General features: G+C 41.9%; 1 protein-coding gene across 1 annotated transcript; it reads left to right on the top strand.

Annotated features, from left to right (window-relative positions):
* Positions 1-7,202: 7,202 nt before the first annotated feature.
* LOC139414273 (potassium channel subfamily K member 15-like) lies at positions 7,203-11,069 on the top strand. Its single transcript, XM_071162176.1, has 2 exons — positions 7,203-7,485; positions 10,081-11,069. Exons 1-2 carry the CDS (start codon positions 7,203-7,205, stop codon positions 11,067-11,069), a joined length of 1,272 nt encoding a protein of 423 aa, XP_071018277.1.
* Positions 11,070-24,093: the final 13,024 nt, after the last annotated feature.

Consider the following 24,093-nt stretch of genomic DNA (forward strand, 5'->3'; position numbering starts at 1 on the left):
AAAAACCCCTGGCACCCAGCCGCCGCTCCATCATACTCCCTCGGGAGCGCAAGACGAAGTGCGCCGGAGCCGGATGCGGAAGGAGGAGAAGGTGGACTCGCCGGAGGAACCGGAGGTGAAGAGCGGAGACCACTCCTCTCCCATCGGTCCATTCTCTCCATCATCTGATCCATCGCCGATCCTATCCGATGGTATGATGGAGTACGCGTTCCTCCATCGATGGAAGGAGGTTGGCAGCTGCTCCTGCTGACTCCATTACAAGGTGCGGGATTCTGTAACGATCTGGGTGTAGTAGGTGCGAAGTCAGGCGCAGAAAGCAGAGAGTTCAGGGTAGTGCTATTTAATGCACAAACGGTGAACATAAGCCATCCCACGAAACACAGGGAGCACACAAAACAAATGCCCCAAACACGGGGACTTAAACAGTCCAGCAAAACCCCACGAAATGGGAAACACGTTAAACTCAAACGTGCACACTAGTTACACAAACAATCCCACACAAAGAGCATGCGGGCCTAATGGTTAACATAGCCCGACTAATCAGCCTAAACACAAAACAGGTGAAACCAATAAACAGAAAGGGGGAAAAGGATCAGTGGCAGCTAGTAGGCCGGTGACGACGACTGCCGAGCGCCACCCAAACAGGAAGGGGAGCCACCTTCGGTAGGAGTCGTGACAACATGAGAGATAAGGGGTATTTAGCTCTACTCCCTTACATCATTAAAATAAATAAAAGCAGGTTCTAACCAGTTCTAACAGCCTATGTGTCTAAGATAGGGGTGTGATAAGATCTTTAGAGCTTAGACAGGAGAACAACTCAACCTGGTGGGCTTTTAGTGCCCAGCGATAAGAATAAATAACAAATCACTCCTTTGTGGGGTGTATGAAGAGGTTACTCTACATGCTGGACCCCATTGACTGATCACATCGATGTTCCTTGTTGTTGCCAAATCCAGAATATAAAATATCCAGTAGAACAGTGTTCTCCATTTTCAGCCATAGCCTTTCCCACCCTTCCTCTCAGAGCATCATAGGAAGGGCACTCCAATTCTAAGTATCAATTAGTAGTCATGATTCAGGACATCTGCACAGGCAGCTTGTATAGGGTCTGGGTGGGAGCTCTGGATTTCAAGGGCTGACGTTATAGGGCACTTGAGAACTAATACAAAATGTGTGGTCCAGAAATTGCATGCACGATACCTTTTCGTCCCTTGTTGTAAATTGTCTGTTAATACATGTATTTTTTATTTGTGTTTTATTTGCACAACTTGTGTGTTGTATATTATGTTGAGTTATAAATCTAGCTAAATTCCATCTGCAGTCACCAAGGAAAGTAATGGGGCATATTCAAAATGATACTATAAATTAATATGCTGTACTTTACAATATTGCCTCCATTGTATTCGCTGTTTGTTTCATGTCTGTTCATCATTTCTCCCAATAAACCAGATAGACTAATTTATTTTGTGCTGTGATCCTTCCAGTTGAATACTTGGTCACAGTCATCAGGCCTCCCTTAAGGTGCTGTCCCAGAGGAATGAAAGGTCTGTCATTCTGCCCTTTTGGTTAATAAGCCTCAAAGCATACTCACATTATCTGTAAAGTTCAAGTCAGTGTCCTTCTGTGACACCTGTGTATCCCTCTGGGGAAAAGAGCCAGTGCCTTAGGTATTAGCACAATGAGAGAGCTGAAAAAGTCAGTGGGTCCTTTTTTACCATCATGCAAACCCCGAAATCTTACTGATCCCCCTTCATTCTGAATAACTCAGCATAAAATGTGTATTACACACGGGTCTCTGTATAATTGTTGAGTTTCCCAATAAGAAACCAAAAATACTGTTACTAAACAGAGACCAGTAACTTACAAATGAGAACAAAACAGGTGGGGTTTTAAAATGGGTTCTCAAGGGACACACTTAGGGCTGTTGTGGTGACCGTAAAACCGCCACACTGGCATTCATGAGTCATGAAGTCAGTCAAATTCCACATGACTGTTTAGTCACGGTAATTAGGCTTCTCCAAGCTCTGATGCTGCTGATGGTCATTAGTAGCCTACCAAACTTGCTAACTGCCTGGTACTCAGCACTCTGTTGTCCCTCTAATCACTCTGACATAAATGCTAATCAATCTAATCAAACACTTCATGAGAGCCCATGAGCTCATGCTGTGCAAAATTTCAATAGGCTATGCAATTGCAAGAGAAAACAGAGTGATGGCCTCTATTAAAAAGAGGAGAATCAGCTTCTATGAGCTAGGCCTACTATATTTATTTTTCAACTTTCCTAATATTAAGTACATTGCTAATATTTAAAAACAGGAGTATAGCCTACCTGGCTGGCATGAAAATAAACCACGGGGAAAAGCGACCTCCATTCACTTTTTTAAGTGCATAGATGACATGCATTTTTCCCGCTGCCCCTGTATCGATACAGGTTCATGATTATGGTCCATTCTAAATCAAAACAAATTTCACACATACATTATTTAGTATATATAAAGACAAGATTAATCAACAATAGTCTGATGGGTGACAATATTAGCCCGACACTTGTGAATTATATATTATCACTTGTGAATGATGCCCAGCATAAGAAACAATGCCTTTTTTTGCGACTTTTTCGAATCATAGTTGCACACCTCATAGACCTATATGTTTTAATAAGGTTTGTATCACAACTAAAGTGGCCAAATAACTTCTTAAAATTAACCACATGAATCTGCTTTACAAGGGGTGTAGAGCCTAACTGGCATGCATAAGCAGCACGTGAGTTTCAAGTTTGGGGAAGATCATTTTCACCATAAAAATGCACCTTTATAATAAAAGCATTACATGCATAATTGCATTTGCGGTCACTTTTAAAAATGGTGTTTCCCGCTAATGGAACATTCACGCTTATAGCTTATTAACATGGGTGCATTGCTGTGCTTATAATGTGAAGAAATAGCCTAGTAGTTTATCAACATTTTAAGCTAAACGTTCTCATCTGTTGGGTAAACCACATTGTGTAAAAAAGTTTTTTTAATGCTAGTGGTTGTATTAATTTGGGATCTATTGCATCCCACAACTGTGGAATATTTATTTCTCACACAAAATAGAATAGGTCGACCTTTGTACTATGGGGGATAGTAGATTGACATAGGCTAGTGCTTTTGCTGTTCATTAGGCCTACTCATCTTGTTGTCTGACGAAAAGTAAATGTGGACAGTTATCTATATAATATCTTCAATATGCAAATAGGAATTGGATAAGGACTCGGCAGTTGCGTCCCTGATGTGTCTGTGAGGAGCGCGCAGTACTCAGAGAAAAGGGCACAATGGCCACTGGCCACAAAAGGCATGGATTTTTTTAGGGTGCATTACGGCCAGACAAAGGGGATGCCGCCGTGAAATTCTAGGCATTATCAAGTGCTTGTCAAATCTTGAATGAGTGACCGATATAGTATGTACTAGAGGTCGACCGATTATGATTTTTCAACCTCATTCTGATACCGATAATAGGAGGACCAAAAAAAGCCGATACCAAATAATCGGTCAATTTTTACATATATATTTGTAATAATGACAATTAGAACAATACTGAATGAACACTTTGTTAGAAATAAATGTTCTTCACACAGTTCACAACAAGCCAGGCAGCCCAAACTGTGGCATATACCCTGACTCTGAGTCAGAGAAGTGACACAATTTCCCTAGTTAAAATAAATTCATGTTAGCAGGCAATATTCACTAAATATGCAGGTTTAAAAATATATACCTGTGTATTGATTTTAAGAAAGGCATTGATGTTTATGGTTAGGTACACATTGGTGCAACGACAGTGCTTCTTTCACGAATCCGCATGTTAAATCATCACCCGTATGGCGAAGTAGGCTGTGATTCGATGAAAAATTAACAGGCACGGCATCGATTATATGCAACGTAGGACAAGCTATATAAACTAGTAATATCATCAACCATGTGTAGTTAACTAGTTATTATGTTAAGATTGATTGTTTTTTATAAGATAAGTTTAATGCTAGCTAGCAACTTACCTTGGCTCCTTGCTGCACTCGCGTAACAGGTGGTCAGCTTGCCACGCAGCCTCCTTGTGGAGTGCAATGTAATCGGCCATAATCGGTGTCCAAAAATACAGATTACCGATTGTTATGAAAACTTGAAATCGGTCCTAATTAATCGGCCATTTCGATTAATTGGGCGACCTCTAGTGTGTACAGCCTGCACAAAAAACAAAGCAGAGCTCATGCCTTTCAAGCAACTTTTTTCAAATCACATCATGCAGCCTTACAATGTTGTAAAAATCAAGACATATAGCTCAATGTTTGTTGAACAACTAAAGTTACATGAATAACTTTAAATTAAGCGTATAGGAATACCTATTTCTTTGTTAACCGCTGAACACAGAATAGACGAATGTGCACACTCCCTCAAATCGTTTGGAAAAAATAAATTGTCTATATTATTCAGCTTTGTTCAATTGTATTCTTCATGCCATAAAATAATGCCATGGAATTCAAAGCAAATCTTGTCTGATAAATTAACTAGTGTAGCCCACAGCCATTTGGGATAGGCAGATCAGGGCCTATCTATATATATATCCTATATATATAGGATATATATATATATATATCTCTCTCTCTCTCTCTCTCTCTCTCTCTCTCTCTCTCTCTTTCTCTCTCTCTATGTATATGTATATGTATATGTATATATATATATATATATATATATATAGAGAGAGAGAGAGAGAGAGCGATAAAGAGATAAAATAGGAGCTTAGCAAATCAGATAACAACTCTAATACTCCGTAGGCATCAGCAGCCAGAAAGTCATTAGAGGGTTTGGGGACTAATGCTCAAAGATCATTTTCTGTTTTATATAGAATCACAAGCCAATACACTGAGGGTACAAATCATTAGGAACACCTGCTCTTTCCATGACATAGACTGAACAGGTGAATCCAGCTGAAATCTATGGTCCCTTATTGATGACACTTGTTAAATTCACTTAAATCAGTGTAGATGAAGGGGAGGAGTCAGGTCAAATAAGGATTTTTAAGCCTTGAGACAATTGAGACATAGATTGTGTATGTGTGCCATTCAGAGGACGAATGGGCAAGACTAAATATTTAAGTGTCTTTGAACAGGGTATGACAGTATGTGCCAGGCGCACCAGTTTGAGTGTATCAAGAACTGCAACAGTCCTGGGTTTTTCACGCTCAACTGTTTCCCGTGTGTATCAAGAATGTTCCACCACTCAAAGGACATCCAGCCAACTTGACACAGCTGTGGGAAGCTTTGGAGTCAACATGGACCAGCATCCCTGTGGAACGCTTTCGACACCTTGTAGAGTCCATGCCCCATCGAATTGAGGCTGTTCTGAGGGAAAAAGGGGGTGCAATTCAATATAAGGAAAGTGTTCCTAATGTTTTGTACACTCAGTGTATTTCTATTGTATAATTTGTATCTTACTTTAAAGCTGTAGTTTTATAAGTGATCTGCCATAATAACTATGCATGTAGATGCCACATGGACAGGATAGGACTTTAGACTTTGGTTATTAACTGATTAACTGGACAAAATCCATTCAAATAGTAATGATTGTTCTCATCCTTTTTACAGTAGAGAAAACAAAGCCAAGCTGGACAAATTTAAATGTAACCTGGTATGCACAAAAACAAAAATAACACTGTTAGACTTGTTTTAGAGTAATAATAATTTCCTTATGTTCTTCTGACCTCTGGTGTGTTGTTGGGCGTGACCAATTAAATGTTGTATCATGGTCTCCGTGTCTAATCAGACCCATGTAAATTTACCTCATGTCCTAGTCTTTGAGGATTTCAGAGCAATCGTGACATTTAAGTCTTGATGCTTTGGGGCTCATTAAATACACACATGGTTAGCTACCTTGACACTCTCTCTCTCTCTCTCTCTCTCTCTCTCTCTCTCTCTCTCTCTCTCTGACATAGTTAAAAGGGCAATCTGCAGTTGCTTCATCCATTTTTGGACTTAAATTAGTTAAAGTTGAATTAGTTAAAGGTACCGATTTATTATTGAAGATTATAACTTATAAATGCCCCATGAGCTTAGTTCAACTGTCGTACAAGATCAGAACCCGAAATATAAACTTGTTTCACTCCAATGTTTGTAAACAAAGCAAACTATACTTTTGATATCATGCATGGTCAGCCCTTCCTTGGAGCTGTTAATGAATTTAAGAGTGGTTGCATTTCTCCAGCCCTATAACTCAGCTTTTTTCTCTTTACAGAAACAGGGGTGGGGAAGATGCTTTGTTATTGTTTCAACTGCTGATTGCCGCTTTAATTATGAAGGCTCCATTGATCACTCTGGGACTAAGTGTGCTTTATAAAGGTCAAATCTGCCACAGGCTCATGCTTCATCAGTCAGAGTAATACATTAGCCAAGCGTTTTGTGAATACTTCACACATGTAGGCTACGCTTCACAAAGCAAAGTAATCAAGAGAGAAGAGTATGAAAAGGCCAGCTGTTTCCACAGTGCCGTGCCCCCTTTAATAAGAACCAAAAGAACTTAACAGCAATCACCAACTGAAGCCATCCCACTGACCACCATTCATTAATTACAAAACAGGGCCCAGCATCACCGACAGCACCAGCTCAATGCAATCACAGCGCAGTATGACTTTTGGTCAAGGCCCCCAGTTTATTTAACTAATTTAGGTTAAAATAAAGACAATGGTATAATTTCAAATGATCTACAAAGCTGCCTTCTCACATTAGAGGTTGGGTCAGTTAAAGATGAGTGAGAGCAATGTAGGCTAGAGGATGCTCTTTGGTAGCCTCATAAAAAAAACGTTCCAGTAGCCTAACCTACGTGTCTCGGATGAACACCAGTCAGTCTTAATTTGGGCCATTCAGAATAGACTATACACACCGGAACTAATAGGGCCTAAATGAGAATACAAACTCCAAAGCCTATGGAAAATGTATGCAGTGCCTGTGTAAAAAAAAGAGAGCGGCACATTTACCTTAAAATCTACCATAATACTATAAGCCTAGGCCACTGATGAGTTATATCAATAAACTATGTAGGCCACTCTTAATTGGTATGTGAATGGATGAATGAGTTCATGCGCGCTTGGTTCTAACAGAATTGGCGTGTCCACCGGTCTCTCTTCGGGAACACACCCACTCTCCTCTCAGTGCCCACTCGAGTTCGCTTGGAGTGAGGATGAAGGTGCAGAACATTCGGACCCTTTCTCTCATCCTGTGTATGATATCCTACCTGCTTGTGGGAGCCGCGGTGTTCGACGCCCTCGAGTCCGAGACCGAGAGCTCGAAGAAAAAAATCCTGGAACAAAAGCGCAACGAGCTGAAGAAGAAGTACGGATTCACTCAGGACGACTACCGTGAGATCGAGAGAGTGGTTCTACAGTCGGAGCCACATCGCGCGGGGAGACAGTGGAAATTTGCGGGATCTTTTTACTTTGCCATCACTGTTATCACAACGATTGGTAAGTTCATTTGATATGTCTCGATGTTTTATGGGTTTCTTTGCTCTGTAAGTTAAACCATGCATACTGGTATGACTAACCACAACAAATCTGTTTTTACATGTAAAAATAAAAAATTCCTCTAGCCTAGAGTTTATCCTTACGGGCGCTGAGTGACTGGTGCTGCACTTTGGTTTGAATTATTAGCAAAACTGGAAGTTATAAAGGGTTGCATGAAAGATACTACTGTTCTAGAGAGTACAATAACATAGACCCCTATATATACAGCACCAGTCAAAAGTGTGGACACACCTAATCATTTCCGGGTTTTTCTTTATTTTACTATTTTCTACACTGTAGAACAATAGTCAAGACATCACAATTATGAAATAACACATATGGAATCATGTAGTAATAAAACAAAGTGTTCAAATATTCAAAATATATTTGAGATTTGAGATTCTTCTAAGTAGCCACCCTTTGCCTTGATGACAGCTTTGCTAACTCTTGGCATTCTCTCAACCAGCTTCATAAGTTAGTCACCTGGAATGCACTTCCATTAACAGGTGTGCCTTGTTAAAAGTTAATTTGTGTAATTTCTTTCCTTCTTAAAATGTGTTTGAGCCAACCAGTTGTGGGTTGGTATACAGAATATAGCCCTATTTGGTAAAAGACCAAGTCTATATTATGGGAAGAACAGCTCAAATAAGCAAAGAGAAATGACAGTCCATCATAACTTTAAGACATGAAGGTTAGTCAATGCGGAAAATGTCAAGAACTTTGAACGTTTATTTTAAGTGCAGTCACTAAAACCATCAAGCGCTATGATGAAACTGGCTCTCACGAGGACCGCCACTAGAAAGGAAGACCCAGAGTTACCTCTGCTGCAGAGGATACATTCATTAGAGTTAACTGCACCTCGGATTGCAGCCCAAACAAATGCTTCGCATAGTTCAAGTAACAGACACATCTCAACATCAACTGTTCAGAGGGGACCGCATGAATCAGGCCTTCATGGTCGAATTGCTACAAAGAAACAACTACTAAAGGACACCAATATGAAGAAGAGACTTGCTTGGGCCAAGAAACAATAGCAATGGACATTAGACTGGTGGAAATCTTTCCTTTGGTCTGATGAGTCCAAATTTGAGATTTTTGGTTGCAACTTCCATGTCTTTGTGAGACGCAGAGTAGGTGAACGTATGATCTCTCTGTCACGCCCTGACCTTAGATTCTTTTATGTCTCTATTTTGGTCAGGGCGTGAGTTGGGGTGGGTATTCTATGTTCTATGTTGTGTAGTTCTATGTTTTGGCCGGGTAGGGTTCTCAATCAGGGACAGCTGTCTATCCCTTTTTCCCACCTGTGTTTGTTGGGAAGTTGACTTTGTTTAGGGCACATAGCCTTTAGCTTCACGGTTTGTTTTTTGTAGTGTTTATTGTTTTGTTCGGCGTCATTTTCCAAATAAAGAGAAAATGTACGCTCACCACGCTGCACCTTGGTCCTCATCTTTTAACAGCCGTGACACTCTGCATGTGTGGTTCCCACCGTGAAGCATGGAGGAAGAGGTGTGATGGTGTGTGGTTTCTTTGCTGGTGACAGTCTGTGATTTATTTAGAATTCAAGGCACACTTAACCAGCATGGCCACCACAGCATTCTGCAGCGATACGCCATCCCGTCTGGTTTGCACTTAGTGAGACTATTGTTTTTCAACAGGACAATGACCCAACACACCTCTAGGCTGTGTAAGGGCTATTTGGCGGCAGGTAGCCTAGCGGTTAGAGCATTGGGCAAGTAACTAAAAGGTTGCTAGATCGAATCCCAGAGCTGACAAGCTAAAAATCTGCCCTGAACAAGGCAGTTAACCCACTGTTGCTAGGCCGTCATTGTAAATAAGAATTTGTTCTTAACTGACTTGCCTAGTTAAATAAAGGTTGAATTAGTAAAATAAAAAAGGGCTATTTGACCAAGAAGGAGAGTGATGGAGTGCTTCACCAGATGACCTGGCCTCCACAATCACCCAACCTCAACCCAATTGAGATGGTTTGGGATGACTTGGACCGCAGAGTGAAGGAAAAGCAGCCAACAAGTGCTCAGCATGTGTGGGAACTCCTTCAAGACTGTTGGAAAAGCATTCCAGGTGAAGCAGGTTGAGAGAATGCCAAGAGTGTGTAAAGCTGTCATCAAGGTAAAGCTGTCATCAAGGCAAAGGGCTACTTTAAAGAATCTAAAATATACTTATATTTGTTTAACACTTTTTTGGTTACTACATGATTCCATATGTCATAGTTTTGATGTCATCACTGTTATTCTACAATGTAGAAAATAGTAAAAATAAAGAAACTCTTGAATGAGTCGTTGTGACCAAACTTTTGACTGATACTGTATCTATATATCTATAACAAATGTTTTAAAGAGTTACTGTGTTTGTCTGTGTGTCCATGTACACACCCCTTTCAAAAAAACGTTTGCAGATTTGAAGCTGTAATAGAAGTGCAGTAACTACAGTTGACTGTGATGGTTGGACACTAATTGCAGAATAACTGCAGTCATACTGCACTCTGACAGCAATATGTTTTCATAATGGACATGTGTCTATAACTATGATATTCTGCAGGTTATGGACATGCTGCTCCAGGCACAGACTCTGGCAGGACATTCTGCATGTTCTATGCTGTTCTGGGAATCCCACTGACGCTGGTCATGTTCCAGAGCATGGGGGAGAGGATCAACACGTTAGTCCGCTACCTCCTCTGCAGGCTCAAGTGCTGCATGGGATTACGGTGGACTGACGTGTCCATGGGGAACATGGTGCTGGTGGGCCTCCTGTCCTGCATGAGCACCCTTTGTGTTGGGGCAGCAGCCTTCTCCCACTTTGAGGGCTGGACCTTCTTCCATGCCTACTACTACTGCTTCATCACGCTCACCACCATCGGCTTCGGGGACTTTGTGGCCCTGCAGAAGAAGGAGGCCCTCCAGAGGAGGATTCCCTATGTGGCCTTCAGCTTCATGTACATCCTGGTGGGGCTGGCTGTGATCGGGGCTTTCCTGAACCTGGTGGTGCTGCGCTTCCTCACCTACAGCACACAGGAGGGAACCAGGAGCCTGGAGGTGGAGCGAGAGGAGCAGGCAGCAGTGCCTAAGAGGCCATGGGGTGGGAAGGCGGTGGAGGAGGCAGATGTGGAAGCATCAGCACGGGACAGAGTTGATGGGATGGAGCAGAAAGAAGCTGAGGATGGGCATAGTAGCCGCTGCAACTTCTCCCTTTCCATAGATGGAGGCACCAGTCGTACCAACCTCATCCCCTGTCCATCTGAGGAGCTCAGGGGGACCCCTGGGGTCAGGGAATCTGCTAAGCACCCTGAGTTCTGCATCAGCGCCCTCTGCTCCTGTATGTGCTTCAGGCTGTGTGCCTGTGACAGCCCCTTTCCATCCCGCTGTGAGCACTCAGGCTGTCACAGCAACCCTCTCTTCTACAACTCCATCTCCTACAGGGTGGATGAAGCCTCTTGCAGCTCCAGGGGCACCTCAGCCCAGTCCTCCCCCAGCAGCGGTGCCCTTTTCCTGGGGATGAGCAGTCCTCACACACGGAGGAAGTCAGTGTAGCTACCTGGATTGTTGGGATTGACTCTGGACTGAAGTTGCCTTTGTTCTTATCTTTTGTTGTGAATCTCTGAGAGGAATACAGTGCAGACAGAGATGCTACTGATTCTCTGAACGTGGAACAAATTGTTTGTTTTTCCTGTTAAAAAAAAGGTAGCATTTACAGGTTTCAGGTTGCGCTTCTCTGTTTATTTTTACAGTCAAAATGTAGCTTTTACTGATATCCTGTTCTGCATTGTATTTAGCGATTGCATTTTTTTCTATAGATAAAGAGATGATTTATACAGGTAAAGATTGTATAAAATTGTGAAATAAAAATGTAATACATCGTCAATATGTTTATTTTCTTGAAAAAAATCTCCATTATTTGTAGTATATGCTTTCTTGACAAATGAATGAAAGTTGAAAATATGGGCATTATGATGGAAGTACTTTACTGCACACAAGAGGAAAAGATATGTTCCCCAGACCTGCATTCAGTTGCTTATTGAGCAATGGCTTACATTACACATAAATGATCAAATATCTAAAAGGGTTGTATGAATAGACTTGTTACCATCTCTACGTTTCATCACTATAGACAACCTAATGAGGATGGGTAACACTGATGAGGGAGAGAGAGAGCCACAGGTGGGGCTATTCAAACCAATTCATATTTTTCATCTCAGACATTCCTTCATGATGTCACCTTTGACCTGCAGCTTATTTCTAGTCTGTAATAATCTGTTGATTTCTTCTAGGCAGTGCACTCTCTGCTGTTGAGGCTGGTTCCCTTGGTAATGTGTCCATCCCCAGTGCTCTGCAGTGGAAAACGGTGGCTGAAGAGGAACAGTCAGTGGGAGGAAGAAGGGATATGAGAAGTAGAGGTCTTCACGGGTCCACCCAAACCCAAATACCCAAGCGTGTCCAGATCCAAAATTCAAACTTTTCCCTCGGGTCAGGGTCGGGTCCTGATTGATTGTCATTGGGTCTCGGGTCTATGTAACTACAGCTGATAGACCCGAATGAAACCAAATGGACACGACCACGGTTCTACATAACCTATAGCCCTCAAACTCAACTCTGGACCTCAAAGCCAGTTCCACTGTGTTTTTCATTGTTCCCTCTAATCAGGGACAGATTTAGACCTGGGACACCAGGTGTGTGCAATTAATTATCAGGTAGAACTGAAACCAGCAGGATCTGGACCTCATAGGGTAAGAGTTAAATACCTCTGGTCTATAGCATATTTATTTTATGCTAATATTGTGCATTTATGGACTTATAGAAGGCCATGCCAACATATTTGTTAAGCAAAAGAGCAACTTGCATATATATTTTTTTGTCACTCGGGTCCAATCGGGTATGGTCTAAACCCGGACCCATTAGGGTACGGGTCGCGTCTAGGTCTGGTTGTTGTCCGTTCCATTTGTATTCAGGTCTGACTATTCTTGGGTCCATCCGGGTCCCCCCTTTTATATTTATTTTTATGATCGGGTCTGTTTGTGTCAGGGTCTGATTGTCTTTGGGTTTGTTTGTGTCCGGGTCCAACTTTCTGTACCTGAGAAGACCTCTTGTGAGTAGTATTGACTGTGATCTCTGAGTAACAACACCAACTATATTTTAACAAAAACAACTGCCACTAAACATGCTAAGTATGCTGTTAAGATCCGTTTCTTCAAACTACAGCATGGCCATAGTTTCTGCTCCAGCAGGTGTACATTCATGAGGTGATTACAGGGACCTCTAGTGGCAGCAGTCTTTAAATCTTAAATTAACTTGTGCTTGTTTATATTGTCGAACACTAGGGGGCATCATTGGTCTAAAGATCAGTTATTGAAATTCTGAAATTTCCTGTACCAATATTGCTGTACCATGGACAAGGAGATGGGAGATTGAAGTGAATTATTCTACATGAATCTAAGGCTGCGTTTAGACGGGCAGGACAATTCCCCCCCCCCCCCCCCCCCCCACACTAATTGGTCTTTTGAGAGCTGACCTGATAGGTCAAAAGACCAATTAGTGATAAAAATATCAGAATTAGGCTGCCCGTCTAAATGCAGCCTTACAGAGCATCACAGTAACACTACATAAACAGTGGTGCTTTAATCTAGTTTCCAATGGGATCCCCTCCTATTCCTGTTGGTTTCCCCCTGAAGTTCTCAACCATAACATAATGATTGAAATAAAGTATGTGTGAATCCTTGACCATAGCTGTAACTCCACTGTGCAGTGACCACCAGACATCACTAGTGCTTTCAGACGCTGACCATGATGCTGAACCCAAAGTGTGTATTGTTCCCGGTACAAGATTAGGCTTCAGTTGGTTATAATGACTGCATGATAGAAACTACTGTTCTTTGATTGTTTGAGTTGTGTGCGCAATAATAAACTTTTATCACCAAAAGTTGACAACTATATATTTTTTTTACTATTCTGTAGTCCTCAAATACATTTCCAGTGATGTGATTGTTTCGAACTGACTTGACTGGGACAGTTAGAAATGCACAGTGAAAGGTCGCTGCTGATCATTAGATGTGAATTGGAACACCACAATGTCATTCATTGATAAGGGAACTGGAGTTAAAGATTTACAATTCAGTCAACAGTAATTTGGGGAGATATTTGTGAACAAACAGAATAGGCCAGGCTAAATGATGAGGAAGATCAATTCATCTGCATCTGTGTGTGGTTTTGTAACTGATGAAAGCAATAACCTCATTTCCATAATGACTCCATTAATATTGCAGATAGCACTGTACTTTATTCTGTCTGATGCATCTGGTGCCTCCTCACATTCATTGCTGTCTGTGTTCATGGTTGTTAGCTCAAAGAGATGACAAATATTTACATAGGCCAGTGAACAAATGCCTTAACAGAACAAAAGGGTAATGATGATACAAAAATGAGGTTGTCGTGCAGAATGAATGTCTTTACATTACTCAAAGACACAACTTTGTATAAAGACCATGAAGCCGGTTTTATTATTGGGTGATTGGTTGTCACAAACTAGAGCATCCCTGTTTGCTTTGGGTTCAGTGATTGAGTCAGAGAGAGATCGCACTGATCATTATTGGATGACTAGGGCCTAGATTCAATCAGATCAAGCGCTAACCGGCGATAGCTGACACCTGCATAGCTGATGTTTTGGCAGTGTCGGAGGTGTAACTGCTCTTGTGGTCATTGTTTAAATAGAATATCGACATGGGTGTACACAAGCCCATTATCAGCAACCATCAGTCTTCCAATGGCACGTTGTGTTAGCTAATCCAAGTTTATCATTTTAAAAGGCTAATATTGTTCATTAGAAAACCCTTTTGCAATTATGTTAGCACAGCTGAAAACTGTTGTTCTGATTAAATAAGCAATAAAACTGGCCTTCTTTAGACTAGTTGAGTATCTGGAGCATCAGCATTTGTGGGTTCGATTACAGGCTCAAAATGGCCAGAAACAAAGACTTTCTTCTGAAACTCGTCAGTCTATTCTTGTTCTGGTGAGCATCAGAACAAGAAAGTGTAGGCTATATAGAAATAATAACACTCAAGTTGAACATCTCTCAACAAAATAATGAGGATTTCTATCAGCGTAATCGAGTTTCGGATTACATTTCATATTTCAGTGTTCGAACTTGAAATCAAGGCTGCATGGGATTTTTGTGTATGCGACTCTGTGCAGCCAATGGCAATGTCCGCTTTAGGTATAATGCCAGCAGTGGCGTGTATTTATTGATGCCAAGGGAAGCCAGGCTTCCCCAAAAAATGTACAAAAAAATAAATATTAATAATAATTTATCCTTCATCTCTCTGTGTTTTTATAATTTTCTTTCAATTTGAATAGGCTGAATGTACCACCCACCACTGCGACCTGTATGCTCTAGTCGGCTGGCCCTCGCTACATATTCGTAGCCAGACCCACTGGCTCCAGGTCATCTATAAGTCTATGCTAGGTAAAGCTCCGCCTTATCTCAGCACACTGGTCAAGATAACAACACCCACCCGTAGCAAGCTCTCCAGCAGGTATATCTCACTGGACATCCCCAAAGCCAATACCTCCTTTGGCCACCTTTCCTTCCAGTTCTCTGCTGCCAGTAACTGGAACAAATTGCAAAAATCGCTGAAGCTGGAGACTTATATTTCCCTCACTAAATTTAAACATCAGCTATCTGAGCAGCTAACCGATCGCTGCGGCTGTACATAGTCCATCTGTAAATAGCCCACCCTACCTCATCCCCATATTGTTTTTATTTACTTTTCTGCTCTTTTGCACACCAGTATCTCTACTTGCACATCATCATCTGCTCATTTATCACTCCAGTGTTAATCTGATAAATTGTGAATAACTTCGCTCCTATGGCCTATTTATTGCCTACCTCCTCACGCCATTTGCACACACTGCATATAGTCTTTATTTTTTTCTATTGTGTTATTGGCTGTACGCTTGTTTATTCCATGTGTAACTCTGTGTTGTTGTTTGTGTCGCACTGCTTTGCTTTATTTTGGCCAGTTCGCAGTTGTAAATGAGAACTTGTTCTCAACTAGCTTACCTGGTTAAATAAAGGTGAAATAAATGTAAAAATTAAATCTCACCGGAGAAAGCATCCGAGCAAGTGAAGGCCATCTATGTGATGCGGTCTATGATGCGGTCTAAAAAAAGATGTTGACATAAGTTCATTGGTGGGCTAATTGCTCATTAGTTAGATTTTCTAGCCATTTTGGTGTTTCTGTACAGCAGCATGCAGAAGTGTTTTTACTGGGAGCACGTCTCCTTCAATCAGACAGAGCTTTTCTATCACTGTGAGTGTCCAGAAGATCCCGTGTGTTTGGCTAATTGCAGTGAATACAATTATGTTTTTCAAAGAAATTAAGAATTAAACTGACAATTGAGTTTACTTATCTAAGGCAATAATATCAACAAGTGTTGTGTCTTAATTTTCGATCCCATGGAACAGCTTTTAGCAGTTTAGAACATAGTTTTGGAATGACTATTACTGGCCCAACACTCTAACCTTATATAATTCATTGAGTGTTGGGCTAGTAACCGAAAGGTCGCTGGTTCGAATACCCGAGCTGACAAGGTGAAACATCTGTGCCCTTGAGCAAGGCACTTGATCCTAATTTGCTCCAGGGGTGCTGTTACTACTATGGCTGACCCTGTTAAACACGTGTCAAACTCATTCCACGGAGGGCCGAGTGTCTGCAGTTTTTTGCTCTTCCCTTGTACTTGATTGATGAATTAATTAGTAAGGCACTCCCCTCACCTGGTTGTCTAGGGCAGTGGTTTCCAAACATTCTATAGTCCCATACCCCTTCAAACATTCAACCTCCAGCTGAGCTGGACTGGACGCCGTGCTTAAGACTGGGCATCGGCGCAGGGGAAGGCTCCCGCCATGGAGCGGGACTGTACACTGTGCCTGGACTGGGCACCAACGCAGAAGAAGACTCTGACCGTGGAGCTGGACTGGACGCCATGCTTAGACTGGGCATCGGTGCAGGAGAAGGCTCCGGCCATGGAGCTGGAGGTTCCGGGACCGTGGACCATCGCAGGAGGTTCCGGACTGTGGACCGTCGTTGGAGGTTCCGGACCGGGAACCGTCGCCGGAAGCTCTGGACTGGGAACTGTCGCCGGAATCTCTGGAGGCCTGATGCATGGGACCGGTACACGTGGCACCGGGCTGATGACACGCACTTCAGGGCGAATGCGGGGAGGAGGCACAGGACGTACTGGACTGTGGAGGCGCACTAGAGGCCCGATGCGTAGGACCGGTACAGGTGGCACCGGGCTGATGGCACGCACCTCAGGGCAAGTGCGGGGAGGAAGCACAAGACATACTGGACTGTGAAGGCGCACTGGAGACACAGTACGTATGGCCGGCGCAGGATATACTGGGCCGTGGAGGTGCACTGGAGATCTGGAGCGTAGAGCTGGCACAACGTGTCCTGGCTGGATGCTCACTTTAGCCCGGCAAGTGCGGGGCACTGGCACAGGACGCACTGGGCTGTGAAGGCACACTGGCGACACAGTGCGTAGAGCCGGCGCAGGATATCCTGGACCGAGGAGGCGTACTGGAGACCAGGAGCGCTGAGCCGGCACAACCCGTCCTGGCTGGATACTCACTTTCGCACGGCAAATGCGAGGAGCTGGCACAGAACGCACCGGGCTGTGGATGCGCACTGGAGACACATCGCGTATCTCCGCAAAACATGGTGCCTGATTGGTCCCACGCTCCTCACGGCGACTGTCTTGCTCCAGACACCAAAACATCCACTCTACCTCATCACTCCCCTCAACTAACTCACAACACTCTTCGCTCAGTCTATCCCAATATTCCTATTTGCTCTTCCTCTTCGCTCGGATCCTCCTGCATCTGCTCCCATGGAAGGCTTTTGTCTCCTGCCATTATCTCCTCCCAAGTCCAGAATCTCTTCTTCTCCTGGCCACGCTGCTTGGTCCGTTTGTGGTGGGATCTTCTGTAACGCTCGTCGAAATGGATAGACCAAGGCGCAGCGTGATTTGGGTTCGTCATAATTTATTTGAATGAGAACCAGCAACAAAAACAAATAAGAGAAACAACGTACAGTCTTGTAGGGCTCAAAATCAACAATACAAAACAAGATCCCACAAACAACAGGTGGGAAAAGGCTACCTAAATATGCTCCCCAATCAGAGACAACGATAAACAGCTGCCTCTAATTGGGAACCATACCAGGCCAACATAGAAATACAAAAAATAGACTACACATAGAAATAATAAACTAGAACACCCCCCAGTCACGCCCTGACCTACTCCACCATAGAAAATAAAGGCTTTCTATGGTCAGGACGTGACACGATACATTTATTAAACATAAGAATGAGTGTGTTTTGTCACAACCCGGCTCGTGGGAAGTGACAAAGGCACAAATAATAATATAATAATAATCAATAATTTTGCTCTTTATTTAGCCATCTTACATACAAAACCATATTTGTTCATCAAAAATTGTGAAGAACTCAACACAGGTTAATGAGAAGGGTATGCTTGAAAGGATGCACATTGTATTGTATTGGAGTCTCAGTCTTAAATCATTTTCCACACGCAGTATGTGCCTGTATTTATTTTTCATGCTAGTGAGGGCCCAGAATCCACTCTCACATAGGTACGTGGTAGCAAAGGGAATCAGTGTCTTAACAGCGCGATTTACCAAGGCAAGAAACTCTGAGCGCAGCTCTATCCAGAAATCTGTCAGTGGCTTCTGATTCAATTCAATTTTCACAGAATCGCTTATTGCATTTTCGAAGAGGCTCGCTCGGTAAGTGGACTGGAGGCAGGGCATGAAAGGGATAATGAATCCAGTTTTTTGTGTCGTCCGTTTCGGGAAAGTACCTGCGTAATTCCGTACCCAGCTCACTCAGATTCTTCGCTACATCTTATTTGACATTGTCCATAAACTGGAGTTAATTTGCACACAAAAAAATCAAACAATGATGGAAAGACCTGTGTGTTGTCGTTATTAATACAGACATTAAAGAGCTCCAACTTCTTAATCATAGCCTAAATTTTGTCATGCACATTGAATATAGTTGCGGAGAGTCCCTGTAATCTTAGATTCAGATCATTCAGGCGAGAAAAAACATCAGGTAGGCCAGTCGTGTTAGAAACTCGTCATTCTGCAAGCAGTCAGACAACTGAAAATTATGGTCAGTAAAGAAAACTTTATGCTCATCTCTCAATTTAAAAACGTGTCAATACTTTGCTCCTTGATAACCAGCACACTACTGTATGTTGTAAAAGTGTTACATGGTCGCTGCCCATATCATTGCATAGTGCAGAAAATACACATTTTCACTGCAGTGTCCAAAACGTCTTTCAAGCTGTCAGGCATTCCCTTGGCAGCAAGAGCCTCTCGAATGCTGCAGTGTACCCAATTAGTTCGTTTTTTTGGCCTTTTCCCCAAGCATTGTCCCAGCCATATCCGCGGCAGCAGGAAGAATTAAGTTCTCCACAATAGTATGTGGCTTGCCTGTCCTAGCCAGCCACTCGGTAGCTCACCATGTAAGATGCTTCTAGCACCGGAAGTCGGAAGTTTACCTTAGCCAAATACATGTAAACTCAGTTTTTCACAATTCCTGACATTCAATCCTGGTAGCATTGCCTTTAAATTGTTTATCTTGGTTCAAATGTTTCGGGTATCCTTCCACAAGCTTCCCACAATACATTGGGTGAATTTTGGCCCATTCCTCCTTTGTAGGCCTCCTTGCTCGGACACGCTTTTTCAGTTCGGGCCACATATTTTCTATAGGATTGAGGTCAGGGCTTTGTGATGGCCACTCCAATACCTTGACTTTGTTGTCCTTAAGCCATTTTGCCACAACTTTGGAAGTATGCTTGGGGTCCTTGTCCATTTGGAAGACCCATTTGCGACCAAGCTTCAACTTCCTGAGTGATCTCTTGAGATTTTGCTTCAATATATTCACATAGTTTTCCTCCTCATGATGCCATCTATTTTGTGAAGTGCATCAGTCCCTCCTGCAGCAAAGCACCCCCACAACATGATGCAGCCACCCCCGGGCTTCACGGTTGGGATGGTGTTCTTCGGCTTGCAAGCCTCCCCTTTCTTCCATAACGATGGTCATTATGGCCAAACAGTTCTATTTTTGTTTCATCAGACCAGCGTACATTTCTCCAAAAAGTACGATCTTTGTCCCCATGTGCAGTTGCAAACCGTAGTCTGGCTTTTTTAAGGTGGTTTTAGAGCAGTGGCTTCTTCCTTGCTAAGCGGCCTTTCAGGTTATGTCGATATAGGACTCGTTTAACTGTGGAAATAGATCATTTTGTACCTGTTTCCTCCAGCATCTTCACAAGGTCCTTTGCTGTTGTTCTGGGATTGATTTGCACTTTTCGCACCAAAGAACGTTCATCTCTAGGAGACAGAACGAGTCTCCTTTCTGAGTGGTGTGACGGCTGCATGGTCCCATGGTGTTTATACTTGCGCACTATTGTTTGTACAGATGAACGTGGTACCTTCAGGCGTTTGGAAATTGCTCCCAATGATGAACCAGACTTGTGGAGGTCTACACTTGTTTTTTTTGAGGTCTTGGCTGATTTCTTTTGATTTTCCCATGTCAAGCAAAGAGGCACTAATTTGAAGGTAGGCCTTGAAATACATCCACAGGTCCACCTCCAATGGACTCAAATTATGTCAGTTAGCCTATCGGAAGCTTCTAAAGCCATGACATGACATAATTTTCTGGAATTTTCCAAGCTGTTTAAAGGCACAGTCAACTTAGTGTATGTTAACTTCTGACCCACTGGAATTGAGTTATAAATTAAATAATCTGTCTGTAAACAATTGTTGGAAAAATTACTTATGTCATGCACAAAGTAGATGTCCTAACCGACTTGCTAAAACTATAGTTTGTTAATAAGAATTTGTGGAGTGGTTGGAAAGGGAGTTTTAATGATTCCAACCTAAGTGTATGTAAGCTTACGACTTCAACTGTATCTGTTGCTTTTATACATGTCTTACTACACGAAAGTCATCTTTATTCTTGCTCAATCTTATTATTATTTTTTTATCATGTTTCATTTCTAAATGTCTGCGCAAGAGTGAAGGTTTCCCGCGAGAGAGCAACGGTTAATGTGATTGAATATTAATTATTTGACTAGGCTACCTGTATTTGATATTGTGTTATTATTTTTCTGAACACTAGATGGTTTAATTGTATTTTTGGCAGTGAAACGAGGCTACTCAGGCGAGAAAAAAACCTCACCCAACTGTATAGCCCCGTTGGAAAATATAAATGTACTGTTTGAAAATGTGAAGATTTTTTATTTTGTAAATTTTTTTTGAAAAAAATAAATATGTGAATCACATTTTTATTTGGTGTACCCCCGACGGCATTGCGCGTACCCCAGTTTGGGAATAACTGGTTAATTGAAAGGAAAAAACAAAAACCAGCACACACTAGTCTGTCAATGGAATGAGTTGGACGCCCCTGCTGTAAAGCAACACATTTCACTGCACCTATCTGGTGTATGTAACAATAAAACATCTAATAATTTAACAATGCATTTAAGAGTTTGGAAGATAATAATATTTAATGAAACCGGTGAAGCAGACCAGTGTGTTACTGAGGGTAGAGGGATGACGCTCATCACTAAGGCAACAGGAGAGTTTGGGAAATGTCTCAATCAAGTGGAGGGAATGAATACTGCAAGTGAATATGATAAATAAAGAAATGGAGGCATTGTCAGTGGCATTCCCATTCCCTCTTTGAAGATTCTGGATTAATGAAATGTTAGGATGCTATTTTTGTGACATGTTAGATTTTTTGCCATAGTTGAACAAACAGTAGCACTGATTAATTCAATACCCTGTTTGAGTATAGTGTCTCTGACTACCACAGAGGAGTTGGCTGAGTTGTCTCCTGTTGACCTAAACATTTACAAAGTAGGACTCACCTATCTGAATCACTGTATCACACTATGTTTTATCATTATGTAGTTCTGAGGCCAGCACAAATTATGCTTTGTGAATCAATCTGTTTCAAAAGTTGCTGCCTTGAATAAGGGAGATAAGGGCAGCACACAGAAATAACATTCATTAAACCACAGGTACTGACTGCACAGATAACAAATGCATCTCGCTCTTTAAAAATGAAAAGAATAGGGATAAAGAGGGGGGGACCCATAAAAAGAGTAACTACAGTGGGAGATATGAAAGAAGAATTATTCATAGTTTTAGTTCACAGAAAAGTGCAAAAGATTGACACCAGAGTGATTTGTAGACTCAGTTAATCTTTCTAAATGAAGGAGTAGTCAGATCTGTACTGGGGACTGCATACTAAATTATTCAGCATACTGCAGTTATGTTTCATTCCATTCATCTCTCTATCTCTCTCCCTCTCACTGTCAACTGTCAGGCTCCCTATTCTCTGCTATGTTCCGATGGCTTCGCTTTTTACAGGCTAACGCTCATTAGCAATTGAACTTTGGGAATGGGGGGGTGACAAAAAAAGATCACTGTTGATGTCACATCATCCTTTTGCACTCGTTTAAAAGCTACTCTCCACTAGAAAAGAGAAAAGATGGAGCTGGAACAGAGGTGCATTTGACTATTAAATATATTTGCACATTGAGACAGTGCACTCTCTCTTCAATCACTTACAGTACACTGCTAACCAAGGACAGTGGCATTTCCATTACTTCATTTGGAGAAAAAACAACATGCAGACAGAAGTTTGTCACCAAGGCAAATATGAAATGTTTTGATACCAAGACAAATGGATGAGACCTTGACAACTAAGACAGAATGGAGATGGAGTTTGCTAAGGAATAATAACCTTAGGAGTCGACAGATTTATTCTTCGAGATGACTATTAAAGAGATAAAAAGATCATGTTGTACAGATGGTTCAGCCACACATCATGATAATATGCACGCATATAATAATACATGTCTATGCCATTTAGCAGATGCTTTCATCCAAAGCGATTTAGTCATGTGTGCATACGTTTTATGTATTGGTGGTTATTCATCCTCTGTAACAAAAGTAGAAGTTTGTTGGCTCATGGAGTCACAAATCAATCTGTATCTACCCAAAGCTACCTATATTTCTCCATATTTAATTTCAATACCATTTTATTGTTCGTATCAGACCATTTGTGTAACTGTCTTGTAATAAAGCACCACGTAAAGGCTGTGTCACACACTGCAGTACATGAATAAAACAACAAATGATGCACAACTGACAGGCATGACCCACACTGCAGATAAACAAAAAAAATGTCACTTCTTCTGCATGAAAACCAGCTGTGTGACTCAGAATGGATTTGGCAGTTTTGCATGCCATCCACTTCAGCATTAAACTGATCTCTCAGTTGTATTATTTTCTCCCCTACCACAAAACCCAGAGACATCTGAATCAAAGTTCTGCCAGAGAGACACAATCATAGTGGAGCCTCACCACCTGCAGAGAAAAGAAAGCTCCAGCTTAACTTTTTTACTAACAAGCCAAGAGACTATCAGCACGGAAAACTGTGAAAAATATACCTCGAAACTATAATTGTGTAACTTTTTTGATAGCTTCGTTTATGCTATTCAAAGCTTCAAAGTTGGCATATCATTGTCTAAACATCTGAAAAAATACCCAACATTTAAATAACTGACTAAATGGCAGTAAAGGTTGGATGCTACTTTGTTTGTGGGCTGCACTCTTTATTAGCCTGGTAAAAGAGCTTTGGTCGACACATTTTCCAAAAACATCTGCCCTGAATGAAAATGTATGGATGCTACTTCACATGGATAATTATTTGTTCTGATTAGCTGTGCAGCTTGAAAAAGCGAAGAGCTTAATGCATCATGAATCTTATATACAGTAGCTATTGTGCTTGTTACACTTAAGATGATGGCTGAGTATAAACAATGTTGAAATATGATAATAATAAATACTTGGACATTACTAATTCGTAGAGCATTGTGATGGAGGTATAGAACCCTCTAAGATGTGACTGAATAAAGAACTCATAGCCCAGGAGGTGTACCTGCATCAGAGCATTGTGATGGAGGTTTGGAACCCTCTAAGATGTGATTGAATAAAGAACTCGTAGCCCAGGAGGTGTACCTGCATCAGAGCATTGTGATGGAGGTTTGGAACCCTCTAAGATGTGACTGAATAAAGAACTCATAGCCCAGGAGATGTACCTGCATCAGAGCATTGTGATGGAGGTTTGGAAGCCTCTAAGATGTGATTGAATAAAGAACTCATAGCCCAGGAGGTGTACCTGCATCAGAGCATTGGAATGTTTCATTGATAGTTTATTATTACACTCTCCTCTGTCTAAACCACCATAGCTTCGTTCCCACATTCAAAATAGCTTTGTTTTTCATCAGGGGGTTCCCTATCTCTGGCATACCATCAAAGTGAGAGGGATGTTTGGTGGTGCTGTGCCACCAAGGCAATAATATGGTAATTAATAACAGGCTAGTTGATACAGCTGGGCTTTAGTTTCAAGAGCGTATATAGATGGGAGAGAACTGCTATCAGATTCTAGATTTCCCTCAGAGGAG

Source organism: Oncorhynchus clarkii, chromosome 7 (genome assembly GCF_045791955.1).
Source record: "Oncorhynchus clarkii lewisi isolate Uvic-CL-2024 chromosome 7, UVic_Ocla_1.0, whole genome shotgun sequence".
Lineage (NCBI taxonomy): Eukaryota > Metazoa > Chordata > Actinopteri > Salmoniformes > Salmonidae > Oncorhynchus > Oncorhynchus clarkii.